General features: G+C 43.5%; 1 protein-coding gene across 1 annotated transcript; it reads left to right on the top strand.

Annotated features, from left to right (window-relative positions):
- Positions 1-1,487: 1,487 nt before the first annotated feature.
- Positions 1,488-3,506, top strand: LOC148040192 (ATP synthase gamma chain, chloroplastic-like). Its single transcript, XM_087697443.1, has one exon. It carries the CDS (start codon positions 1,810-1,812, stop codon positions 2,941-2,943), a length of 1,134 nt encoding a protein of 377 aa, XP_087553569.1. The 5' UTR covers positions 1,488-1,809; the 3' UTR covers positions 2,944-3,506.
- The last annotated feature ends 9,708 nt before the right edge of the window (positions 3,507-13,214 follow it).

Raw genomic sequence — 13,214 nt, 5'->3', positions numbered from 1 at the left:
TTCCATCTCCCTTCTCTTTTCTTCTCTCTCTCCTCTTGCTTTTCATCTCCTCTCTCCCTTTCTTCTATTTTCCTCTCTCCTCTCTTTCTTTTCGTCTCTCCCTTTCTTCTTTTCTTCTCTCCTCTCTCCTCTTTCCTCTATTTTCTTCTCTCTCTCTCTCTCTCTCTCCGTTCCACACACTCAAAAACCCTAATTTTTAAAGAGTGGTGCAACTCTCTCTTCCTCATTGTTTGCTGTTGGCTGCTGCATGTGTCCTTACGAGGGTGTTGCCTCCTACTTCTTGCACCTTCCGCCTCCTCTCTATTGGCCTTCATCTCCTCTTTGTTGATCGCCATGGCAACGTGCTAGCTTGCCACCTTCCCTTTCACCCGCACTCGTCCCCTCATTCATTGCCCCTAGCCTCCTCTATCCTCTCATGGCACCCTCCTCTACTCTCCTACTTCATTGCCTCCTCTTTGCTCTCATGCCTCCTATTGCTAGTGATTCTTGCTAGCTTGTAGAGAGGGGGATGTTGCTACCCTGTTGCCTGCCTTGCTCTCTCACCTGCACTTGCCTCCTTGTTCATGTGCCTGCCTCTTTCACCTTACTAGGCACCAGTACTCCTTATTGGCCTACCTCCCACCTCGAGTAGAGAGAGAGAGAGAGAGAGAGAGAGAGAGAGAGAGAGAGAGAGAGCAATTATTAATTGGTCTGATTGAGATAGAGAGTCGAGACAATTATTCAGGAGGGAAAAAGAGAGATTCAAAAGAGAGTCGAGATAACTGTTCAGGAGGGAAAAAGAGAGATTCAAAATTTAAAGCCAACCTCCTCTATCCTCTCACGTCACCCTCCTCTTCTCTCATGCTTCCTTGCCTCCTCTTAACTCTTGCTAGCTTGCAGAGAGGGGGATGTTGTTGCCCTGTTGGCCGCCTTGCTCTCTCACTTGCACTTGCCTCCTTGTTCTCGCACTTGCCTCTTTCACCTTACTAGGCATCGCTACTCCTTATTGCCTTGCCTCCCACCTCTTGGGAGAGAGAGAGAGAGAGAGAGAGAGAGAGAGAGAGAGAGAGAGCAATTATTAATTGGACTGATTGAGATAGAGAGTCAAGACAATTGTTCAAGAGGGAAAAAGAGAGATTCAAAATTTAATTTTTTTGGATAGGCTTGGTGGTTTGGGAATAAATGTGGAGGTTCAAAGACCACCAAAGCCACAAGCAAAATAATATAATAGTATAGATGTACTCTCAAGTACAACAATTGGGGATCACATCAAGTTTACTTAAGGTCACACATGGGCTTTAACTTCTCCATTCTTGCTTGCCTCTTGTTCTACATTTGTCTCCACAACTGCTCTTATGCACTCAGGGAGACAAAACGGCTCTTATGCACTCGAGGAGACAAAACGGCTCTTGTGCACTTAGAAGTGACTGAATTGAACCCTTTGCAAGCAACTAATGAGATTGACATGTATCAAGCGATGCTTGTGTGTGACCTGCGCACTTTTGATGGTCAAGAAAAGCCAATGGACAACTTTCTTGTATGTGGGCTTCCTTTTCACCTAGCCGTTCTCATGCAGGTATGTGTTCCGAGAGGGATGATGACTTGATGAAGGCAGGTAAAGGTGAAAAGTTTGTAGCCTAGCAATGGCAAAAAATGAAGGTTTGCAAAAGTTTTCATGAATTTTGCATGGGAGTGACAGAAGCTTCGACGTCGCCGAGGATCTCTGAGAGAGAGAGAGAGAGAGAGAGAGAGTGTGTGTGTGTGTGTTGATTGTTGGTACAGTATCCCTTTCTGCAGCCATAGCCAAACAATCAGCTGCAGTCAATATCCATGGCGCTTCAGCTTCAGAAATGCACCTCATGCTCGGGTTTGTCGTCTCTCAACTTCTCCGAGGATAGCGTACCCGTGAGATCTGATCTCAGCCGTGGTAGATCCTCAGCTCCTTGTTCGATTTCCTCTTTCAGCAGCACAAGCAGAGGTATAAGAATCTGCTGTGGCCTCAAGGACCTCCGCCATCGCATAGCGACAGTCGAGAGCACTAAGAAGATCACCGATGCTATGAAGCTTGTGGCGGCAGCCCGCGTCCGCAAAGCCCAAGAGGCCGTTGTTAACTCTCGCCCTTTCTCAGAGAACCTCATCAAAGTGCTCCTCCATGTGAGCAGCTGCATCCAAAGCGCAGACATCGATCACATGCCCCTTGTCCATGTTAGGCCTGTACAGAGAGTTGCAATCATCGTTATCACCAGCGATCGAGGCCTCTGTGGCAGCTTCAACAACCAAGTGCTGAAGAGAACAGAGGACAGGATTTTGGAGCTCAACCGCATTGGGGTAGATTGCACTCTTTTTTGCTTAGGTCGGAAGGGTGCTGCCTTCTTCAGGAAAAGGCCTCACATTCCCCTCAGTAGGGTCATGGATATCGGCAACACCCCTACTACTAGACAGGCGCAAGCGATCGCAGATGAACTTTTCTCACTCTTCATTAGCGAAGAAGTTGATAAAGTGGAATTCATCTACGCTAAATTCATTTCTCTCATCAAATCAGAGCCTGTGATCCACACTTTGCTTCCCATTTCATCTCAAGGAGCCGTTTGTGTTAATGGGAATTGTGTGGATGCTGCAGATGATGAGATGTTCCGACTTACAACCAAGAAAGGGAAGCTAAGTATAGAAAGGGAGCATGTGCAGCAGATTGAAGCACCTCATTTTGCATCTGTTTTGCAATTTGAACAAGAACCTGTTCAAATCCTGGATGCTCTTTTTCCACTGTATTTAAATAGTCAAATACTTCGCGCTCTTCAGGAATCTGTTGCCAGTGAAGTTGCTGCGAGGATGACTGCAATGAAAAATGCCAGCGACAATGCTTCTGAACTAAAGAAGACCCTTTCCGTCACCTACAACAGGGAGAGGCAAGCCAAGATTACAGGAGAACTAATTGAGATAGTTGCTGGTGCAAATGGTCTATAAGCTTATTTAAAATTTTTTTTATTGGAGACTGCTGATGCCAATCTAGGGTTCTGCTGCTAAAAATAGTTCTAGTTTCTCCCTAATTTTACTTTTTAGCAGTTTAGTTTCTGGATTTGCTTGTTTTAGATACTTGACTTTGTGACTGCTTAATGAATAACGTGGTTAACTTAAGGATGATGTGATAGTTGGTTATGTTAGCCTAGGTTTGAGTCTGGAGATTTGGTAGACCAGGGGACCGAATTGCCTAGGAACTACACTTTTGAAACAGTCATGGTTGTTTACATGTTTTATACTAGCTCTGGTTGTGCTTGTTGTGTGAAAAAGATGCTTGGATCAAAGGTGAAAGAACTTGTTCATAACAATGATGCAAACATGACCCTAATTTGAGCAGACAAGTAGTACTGGTGTTGTTAATATGAAATGCGACCTCCACTTAATAAATGGCTACTTAAATTTGCCAGGTGCTGCATGGACAGATTTTATCACTTTACAAATGCTCTGAAATGCCCACAGTACAAAGACTGGACATGGTACTACTGTTGCCTTATGCTATACAGAACATGGGAAGCCAATGGACCCTGTGTATTCAGAAAACTTTTTAGGATACAGAACATGGGAAGCCAATGGACCCTGTGTATTCAGAAAACTTTTTAGGCAGCAGTATAAAGCAGTACTAGGATTGTTCTCCTTTGCCTCTGGGGTGTTTGCGAAGCTCAGCATGCCATACCCAAGATGCAATTAAAAGTTCACTGCATTAGGTTGTTTTGAGAGGAAGGCAAGGCTCACTTTGTAACAGCCAGCTAGGTCATACAACCATCATATATGGTTAGTAGAGCCATAGGTTCAAGTAACACCGGAGCCCCAGATGTAGACTGTTCTGTCAGAGTGCAGCATTGTGGAAGCAGATGCAGGGGCTTAGAGAAAGAGTGGAGCACAGGAGAGAGAGAGAGAGAGAGAGAGAGAGAGAGAGAGAGAGAGGACCTGCAGTGCACAACTAGGGTCAACCTTGTGAGCTCTGTGGACAGTGACCTCCAAACATGTGTGTCTACAGACAGTTGTGACCTGCAGACAGACCTGTAGACAGTTGAGAAGAGACTCCAGACAGCAATCTGCAGACAGGGAGATACATGTGCTCCAGCCAAGCACAGACCTGGGTGTTTAGGCACAAACCAGAGGACAGCATGTCAGAAACCAGGCAGCACCACGTCAGACCATCAGCACATCAAATCAGGTGCAGACCACTAAACACCAGATCAGACTTGGTGGAGAAAGATCTGCAGACCTGCGATTTCACACACACACACACACACACACACACACACACACACAGGCAGCGACCTGCAGCAGTCCAGCATACTTCTGTGGGCAGTGACCTGAAATTGGCCTCAAGTGTTGAATACTGCTTTCATTGATTAAGTAGTGGAGGCTTTGGGACTATACTCTGAGGCTGATGAGGGGGAAGAAATGGTTTGCTGTATTAAGATGATGGTACCATGTTTTGATGTTCAGCCATATAAATGCAGCAAATAGACTTGTGATGCCCTGATGACGGATTTTGAAGAACCCTTGCAATCCAAGCATCAGGTGCACTCATTTGCACAGGTTACTTCTACTTGTGAGACGAATCTCAGGATTTAGACTGGGAGCAGCTGTTGGAGTCACCAACATGTTGCTGGGTGACTATGTCAAGCTCACTTCTGAAACATTTCCTAATTAGAACAAAGATGATGTTTTGGATGCTATTGTGGATATGAAGACTTTGTTGCATTCTTTTTCAGTGCTCTATGAAAGAGGAGTTATCCTCTTCTTTGCAAGCAAGATCCCGCTGCTTTCTTGGATCCGTCAGTGGTTGCAGTCAATGTTGCAGGGGGGATTTTGTGGCTGAAATTTTTGTGGGACCACAGGGTTTTTATGAGTGATGCTAAAATCAACAAGGTATCCTGATGATCTCCTGGCAAGGGTGCCTTTGTTCCTTGATAGATGTTTAGTCCATGTTGTGCCTTGGAGGCCAATGGTGGATTTCCAATGGTTACTTCAACAGGAATGTCTGGTATGGGTGGAAGTGGAAGGTTGTGATGCTGTATATTGGCCTCTGCTGAAAGATGCTATGGTAGTTGTTGGTACCGTCTTGGTTCCCCCTAGCGCGAGGGCTACAAATTGCAATCATATATGTATGGTGTGGGACACTTCTCAGAAAAGGCCTAATTGGTTGCGTCTAAATTGTCGTGGAATGCCTTCATTGTATTTTCACTTGAAATGGGTCACTCTTGCAGGCCATTGTTTCTCTTCTGGGAAGCTGGGGCATTTTATGGCCGAGTGCCCAAAGAAAAATGCAGCTCCGGATGCTGGGATCGCCCTAATTGTCAATGAAGATCTCATGGTTGAAGGCCCTTAGGATGATGAGGCCCCTTCACTGATAAATGTAGATAGAGGAAAACAGCCCATGCAGCCTTCAGACCAACTTGAACCTGATTGGATTGGTGTTCATTCTAAAAGAGGCAAAAAGGCTGATGTTGACATGGTAGCTACTATGCGTAGCACTTCACAGGATCCTTTACGTACCTATGTGCAGCATAAAGATAAGCTGTCTTTTCAGTGCATACTGCTAGTGAAATGGTTTGTTCCCCCCTCGAAAACCCACCACTATTAAAGCATTTGCTGATCGTTCAAGGAGTTCACCTACTTGACTTGCTTTTGATACAAGAGGTAAGGTGATTACCCCTTGGGATCGTCATCATCCACAGTCTGCTTCAAAGAAGGGAGATAATCCCTCCATCTCCAAATTTGAACATTAGGGTCTAAATTCATTTGTAGTGGTGGTTGATTAAAATTTTGTTTGAAGGGAGGTTCTATGGCTGATTAGGTTCTATGCCTCGAATGATCCCTTGTTCAGATGCGATCTGTGGGATAGACTAAAAACATGTTTGTTGCTTGGTAGAGCAGGTTTGCTGATGGGGGATTTTAATATGTGCGTTGATCTCTCGCAATCTACTTCTGAACACTAGGTGATGGATGCATTTGAGAGTCGTGCTTGGCATGATTTTGCTTTGGCCGTTCTTAAGCAAGATCTTTGGTCTTGGCTTTGTCCATTAGTCTTGGGATTAATCTTACTTGAAACATCCAGTTTTTAATGGTCATATGGGGTAGTTCCTTGACAGAGTCTTGCTTGACTTCCCATTTGAGGGCAATCACTCTTTTGAGCAATTGATTCATAATGTGCACAGGGTTGCTCGACAGTGTGGCATTCATGATGCCCTTGTTTGTAGGCAATGTCTATAGGCTATAGTGGAATTATTGGTTTTGGTTACTTCTTTGTAGGTTATGCTGAATGGTGGTGTCACTGAGCCCTTTGCCCTTGGATGCTTAGTTAGACAGGGCTGCCCTTTGATTCCTTTGTTTTTTGCCTTAGCGACCATCCAGTCCTCACCATGTTATCCCATGTGCTGGTCATTGGACGGTTGGCTGGTTATTCCTTCCTTTTGGTCAACATTTTATTGGCCAGTAATTGGCTGATGACACTTTTTGTTGAGATATCGAGCTCCACTCGTGCTATGCCAGGGTGACCGTTGTGCATTTATGTCACCGACGTGTTAGTTGTAGATGCGGTTGGTACACTGCCCATGAATAATAGCTAGATGACAGCTATCCTTATCTACTCTAGTTCGTGGCTCAGTTAGTATGCCACCTTAGTTAGTTGAGTTTGGTTTGAGACCCATATATAGGGTTCTTCTATTTCTTTGTACTTGACTCCTTTTTGGCTTACACAACTAAGAAGAGGAAAACTGTTTTCAGCCTCCACCTTTGTGTGTATTCCCTCATTGTGCAAGCAAGAAAGCTACAAGTGAGACTCCTTCCTTCTCTCCCATAATCTTGACATGGTATCAGAGCCTTGTTCGTGGTAAGGAGCTCAAGAAAGCAATCCAAGCTCGCGGTGTTCTGGTAAGAGGAGCAGTGTTGCTTTCATTTTCTGTTTTGGGAGTAGATCTTTGCAGGTAGCACAGCCGGAAATTGCAAGAGTGCATTGTCTCAGATTGAGACGCCCTTCGCGGTGAAGCAAGAGACCCTGTTTTTTTGATTTGAGGCCATTTCGGGGCCTGTTTTGGAGGCGGAAGTTTTCTGTACGCACTCAGGAAAAGACCCAGTTTTATGCTTTGCGACCACTGTTCTACAGGTCGGTGAAAAGTTACTGTAAAAATTGCATCGTATGCCTGTGCACAGAGACATTGGGAGTTACAGAATCATCCTTGTTGCCTGTTGATGTAAAATCGTCACTAGGAAGTGACTGTGTGGTCAAATACCACTTTCGTCAGTTTTGCAGATTAGCCCTTGTGAGGCTGAAGTTGTGTTCTTTGCAGTGACAGAATTTTTTGCAGTGTTCTATAATGGCGTCTGATTCTCTCTCACAGATTGTCACTGAAAAGCTTGACAAGAACAACTTCCAAGCATGGAAGTTTAGAATGACGAATTTCCTTATGGAAAAAGGATATTGGGAATTTGTTGCAGGAAATGAAGAAAAACCAGTTCTTCCTGATGTTCCCAATCAACAGCAAATACAGGCATTTAAAGCATGGCATGAGAGAGCCAGGAAAGTTATGTATTGGCTGTCTTTCAGAATTTTAGACTCTATGATTGTGCATATTCAAGATGCAAGTACGCCAAAGGAGACATGGGATACTTTGTAAAAAATGTATAGCACGAATACGCAAGCCAGGAAAATGCAGCTCAAGCAAGAGTTGCATAATGTGCAAAGAGAAAATATGAGCATCAATGACTACCACATGAAGGTGAAGAAGATTGCAGATGCACTTGCTTCCATTGGGTCGCCAGTGAAAGATGATGATTTAGTTTCTGTGACCTTGAATGGTCTAGGAAAGGATTATGCACAGTTCCGAACATCCATTTCCGTCCGTGAAAGATTTCCTGATTTTGAGGAGTTGATTGCTCTTCTAATTTCTGAGGAGCAGAGAAATGGTGGTGCATCTTCTTCAGGAGGAACTTAAAAAAAAGCTGTCTTCTACTCAAATGCTGGAAGAGGTAGAGGCAGAGGTAGAGGAGGCCGATCTGGAGGTCATGGTAGAAATCAGAATATACAGCAAACTCAAGAAAACCAGTCCTATGGAGGAGGACGTGGTAACTCTAGAGGCAGGGGGAGCCAAAGAGGTCGTGGTGGATGGCAAAGAGGCCAAAATGCAAACAGTAATGTTGAATGATACTACTGTGATAAAATGGGTCATATGGCTAAAGACTGCTATAAAAAGTAGAATGACATCATGAATGAAAAATTGCAACAAGGGAACTATGCATCTTCTAGTAGACAGGGTGATGACAGAAATGAGCATTTGTTTATGGTGCAGCACATGAACAATTCTGTGACAAGTGCAGAAGAAAGCAATGATGTATAGTATGTTGACTCAGGTGCATCAAACCACATGACAGGTCATGTAGAATGGATGGAGGATGCAAGGAAAATGGAAAAACCAGGATTTGTGGAGACTGGTGATGATACTGCACATCCTATTGTGCAGATTGGAAAAATTCCTTTGTCTATGCAGGATGGGAAAAAGAAATACCTGTCCGATGTATTTCATGTCTCGAATATCACCAAGAATCTAGTTTCTGTTGGTCAAATGGTTGAACAGGGCTTGCAGGTCAGATTTAATCCTCATGGGTGCTTTGTTGAGGATATGAAAAATAAAGGTCGCTTGATAGCAAAAGGAAAGAAGAAGGGCAGAATGTTTACGTTGGATGCAGACATGTCTGAATTGAGTGCAGCAATGTTTGCACATGGGACCGGTGTAGTTGCAGATATTGATATCTGGCATAAACGCATTGGTCATGTTAATGTACAGCGACTTAAATCAATGCAGGTCCAAAATATTGTTGCAGGATTGCCTAAATTCAAGGTTGCAGAAATGCATAAGGTATGTGAAGTCTGTCAGTTTGGAAAACAGGCAAGGAAACCATTTCCTAGACATGTTCAAGAGAGTAAGAAGCCATTGGAATTAATCCACTCTGATGTGTGGACTACTAAAGCTGTATCTCTTGGAGGCTGTCATTATTTTGTTACTTTTATTGATGACTATAGCAGAAAAGTTTGGGTGTATTTTATAAAAAAGAAAAGTGAAGTTTTTGGGCATTTCAAAACTCTTAAAGCTATGGTTGAAAAAGAAACAGGCCTGCAAATAAAATGCCTAAGGTTAGATGGAGAGGGAGAGTACCTCTCAAATGAGTTTGCAAGGTTTCTGCAGGGGCATGGCATAAAGCAGCAATATTCATGCAGTCATACCCCACAACAAAATGGAATTGCAGAAAGGAAAAACAGGCATATTGGAGAGGTATCTCGTGCCATGCTCAACGAAAAAGACTTGTCAGATTTTTATTGGGCTGAAGCAGTTGCTACAGCAGTCTATATAATGAACATGACTCCCACTGCAGCAATACATGGGATGACTCCAGAGGAGAGGTATACTGGTAGGAAACCAGATATTTCTCATTTGAAATTTTTTTGTTGCATTGCCTATGTACATGTGCCAGATGAGTTGAGATCCAAGTTGGATCCAAAAGCTGAGAAGTGCATCTTTATTGGTTACTCTCTGCAGCAAAAAGGGTATAGATGCTATAACCCTTCTACTCGTAAGTTTACAGTGAGCAGAGATGCTGTTTTTGATGAGATGAGTAGCTGGTATAAACCAGTAAATATGATTGATGATGTAGATGCACAAAATGGTAATGCTGCACAGAATTCACAGCAGCAGTCACAAAATATTAGTGGGCCTGGAGCGTTCTCTAGCAGTGGTTCACATTTTTCGCCATGGATAGGCAGATTGAGATCAGGAGAATCTTCTCAAAGCAATGCAGATAGTGGTATGCAGGTATCACGAAAAGGAAAAGAGAAGGTTGATCAGCTCATGTTTGATGTGAAGTCACTCTTATGTGGATGGTGAATCCAGTGGCTCAGAACAGAGTATTGATGATGAGTTGGGTATTCCTTCTATTGTTACATCTAGAGTAAGGAAGACCGGGGATGTTTTGAGAGCACCTGGGAGTGAACCTACTTTGCGCAAGTCTACGAGAGCTAGATATCCTGTGGATAGGCTGAAATATGATGGATTTACAGCCATTCACTATGCATATATGGTCAAAGTGATACAGGAACCAGAACCCACTTCTTTTGAGCAAGCCATGGGAAAAGAAAAATGGGAGAAAGCCATGGATGAAGAAATGGATGCCTTGGAAGCAAATGCTACATGGGAATTGGTACCTTTGCCTAAAGGTAAGAATGCAATTGGCTGTAAGTGGGTTTATAAGGTGAAGCACAATGCAGATGGTTCTGTGAACAGATACAAGGCAAGATTAGTAGTTAAGGGGTATGCACAAACATATAGCATTGACTATGAAGAAACATTCAGTCCGGTTGCAAGGATGGCAATCGTAAGAGCAGTCATTGCTATGGCTGCATCAAAGGGATGGTCTTTACATCAGATGGATGTAAAGAATGCCTTCTTGCATGGTGATTTGCAAGAAGAGGTCTATATGGAGCAGCCACCAGGTTATGTGCATGCTGTTCATCCTGAGTTTGTTTGCAGGTTGAAGAAAGCCTTGTATGGCTTGAAGCAAGCACTTAGAGCATGGTCTGACAAGATAGGACAGTATCTTGTCACTATTGGCTTTCAGATTTCCAAGGCAGATTTCTCACTTTATGTGAGAAAAACAGAGAAAGGTATTATGCTACTTATCATTTATGTTGATGATTTGATTATGACAGGTGACAGTGATGAAGATATCCTTCATGTGAAAATGCTATTGAAGCAGAAGTTTGAGATGAAGGATTTGGGAGAGTTACGTTATTTCTTGGGCATTGAGGTGATTAGATCACCAAGTGGGATACAGCTCTTGCAGAGGCAGTATGGATTGGACATGCTGTCCAAATATGGGATGACAGGCTGTAAGCCTATTTCAGTTCCTTTGGAGCAGAATGTGAAGCTGAGCACAGATGCAGGTGAGCTTCTGGAAGACCCTACTATGTACAGACGCATAGTAGGAAGCTTGATTTATATGACTATTACCAGGCCAGATTTGAGCTATGCTGTTGGATTGGTAAGTCAGTTTATGCAGGCTCCAAGAAAACCGCATTTGGATGCGGCTGGACGCATACTCAGGTATGTAAAGTCCACATTGCAGTATGGACTATTTTATGAGACTGGGGTTCAAATACAGTTGCATGGATACACTGATGCTGATTGGACTGGTAGCATTTCTGATAGACGATCTACCAGTGGATATGTGTTCTCTTTTGGGAGTGCTGCAGTCACTTGGAGCAGCAAGAAACAGCCTACAGTTGCCTTGTCGAGCACAGAGGCTGAGTACAGGGGTGCAGCAATGGCTGCATGTGAGGTAGCTTGGTTGCATAAGCTACTTTATGATATGCATCAATCTACAGATGGGCCAGTTGTCATTTATTGTGACAACATGAGTAGTATACACTTGGTGAATAATCCAGTCTATCATGCTAGAACAAAGCACATTGAGGTGCATTATTACTATGTGCGGGAGAGGGTTTTACTAGGTCTTATTGATCTAGTTTATGTCAGCACAGAGGATCAGGTAGCTGACATATTTACGAAGGCATTGGGCGCAGAGAAGCTACGCAAGTTCAGAGACCTACTTGGTGTGAAGGAATTGGGATTGAGCTCGAGGGGGGGTGTTGAGATATCGAGCTCCACTCGTGATATGCCAGGGTGACCGTTGTGCATTTATGTCACCGACGTGTTAGTTGCAGATGCGGTTGGTACACTGCCCATGAAAATAGCTAGATGACAGCTATCCTTATCTACTCTAGTTCGTGGCTCAGTTAGTATGCCACCTTAGTTAGTTGAGTTTGGTTTGAGACCCATATATAGGGTTTTTCTATTTCTTTGTACTTGACTCCTTTTTGGCTTACACAACTAAGAAGAGGAAAACTGTTTTCAGCCTCCACCTTTGTGTGTATTCCCCCATTGTGCAAGCAAGAAAGCTACAAGTGAGACTCCTTCCTTCTCTCCCACAATCTTGACACTTTTGTGATCTTGAAAGCAGAAGGGGATAATCTCCGCAAGACATTGGATGTTTGGAATCTTTTTGAGCATGCCTCTAGTGTCTATATTAGCTATGAAATCCTCCCTTATTAGCTGCATTGAATCAGATTTGCAAACCTTGGGATTGCAGAGTATAGTAATACCCCGTGGCAATGTCATCATGCATCTAGGGTATACCTTGGGTATTGATGTCTAGCCAAAGCACTTGCTAGAATGTATTTCACATAAATTGGAGGCTAAATTTGTTTATTGGAAATCTCAGGCTTGCTGTCCATTCCATGTTTGTCTCAAAGTGGCACAAACTATCATGTTACCCATGCTTGCTTATTTTTTGCCACTACTGTCTTGGACTACCACTACCTTGAATGATCTTACTAGGCACATCCATTTCATGTTATGGAAAAAGGACTCCTTGCATGCAAGTATTTCTTGGATTTCTTGGAGCCATGCTTGCACCACGAAGAGCATAGGTGATGGGGCTATTCTAGATGTTGAGACTCATATGGTGCTCTTCGTTGGTCACTTTTTTTTTTTGGAGGACCGAGTTCTCGTGCATGGTAATACCTGCATTTAGGGCTTGTGGTGGCACATCCTTAACTTTGATGCCGGTTTCTCAACATCTTCCTCTTTTTTGGTGACTCAATTGCTATGCTCATGGAAGCTAGTTTTTCAGAAGGTGCACTGTCATCTAGTAGAGGATCTCTTGGCAGCTAACTCTTTTCAGACGGAATTACTACTTGTGTCAAAGTTGCCCTCTTGGGGTGGGAAACACGAGGACTGACCAGAATTTAATCGTATGGCATGTTTGGGCTTATCTTCTATTGCTAATGCCACTTTGGTGATAGGGATCCCTTTTCCACCCTTGATTCTAATCGTCCTTGGCAGGATTGGGATCTTGCAGGCTAGGTTAATCTTGAAAAGGCTTTGGCTAATCAAGTGTATCATCTCATGATCAAAGTTCTGGTTACCAAAGCCAATACTGTTTGGGGCTTGCATAAATCTAAGGCTTGGTGGAAATTTATTGTGATGGAAGGCTGGCTAAACAAGACTTGTTCAATAAGGTCTTTCTTTGGAGAGTTTGATTAGTGGACTTTTCATTGCCTTGGCTTTTTCAAAGCATAGAATCTTGAACGGCGATTGTACTTTTTGCATTACTAGCGTGGAATCCTCTCCTCACAGATTTATTTCCTGCCCTTA

The sequence above is a fragment of the Lygodium microphyllum genome, chromosome 2 (assembly GCF_053477565.2).
Source record: "Lygodium microphyllum isolate KBCC chromosome 2, Lygodium_microphyllum_v1.1.10, whole genome shotgun sequence".
NCBI classification, from domain to species: Eukaryota; Viridiplantae; Streptophyta; class Polypodiopsida; order Schizaeales; family Lygodiaceae; genus Lygodium; species Lygodium microphyllum.
Note: the sequence above shows the minus strand (reverse complement) of the source record. Positions and strands in the feature narration are given on the sequence as shown.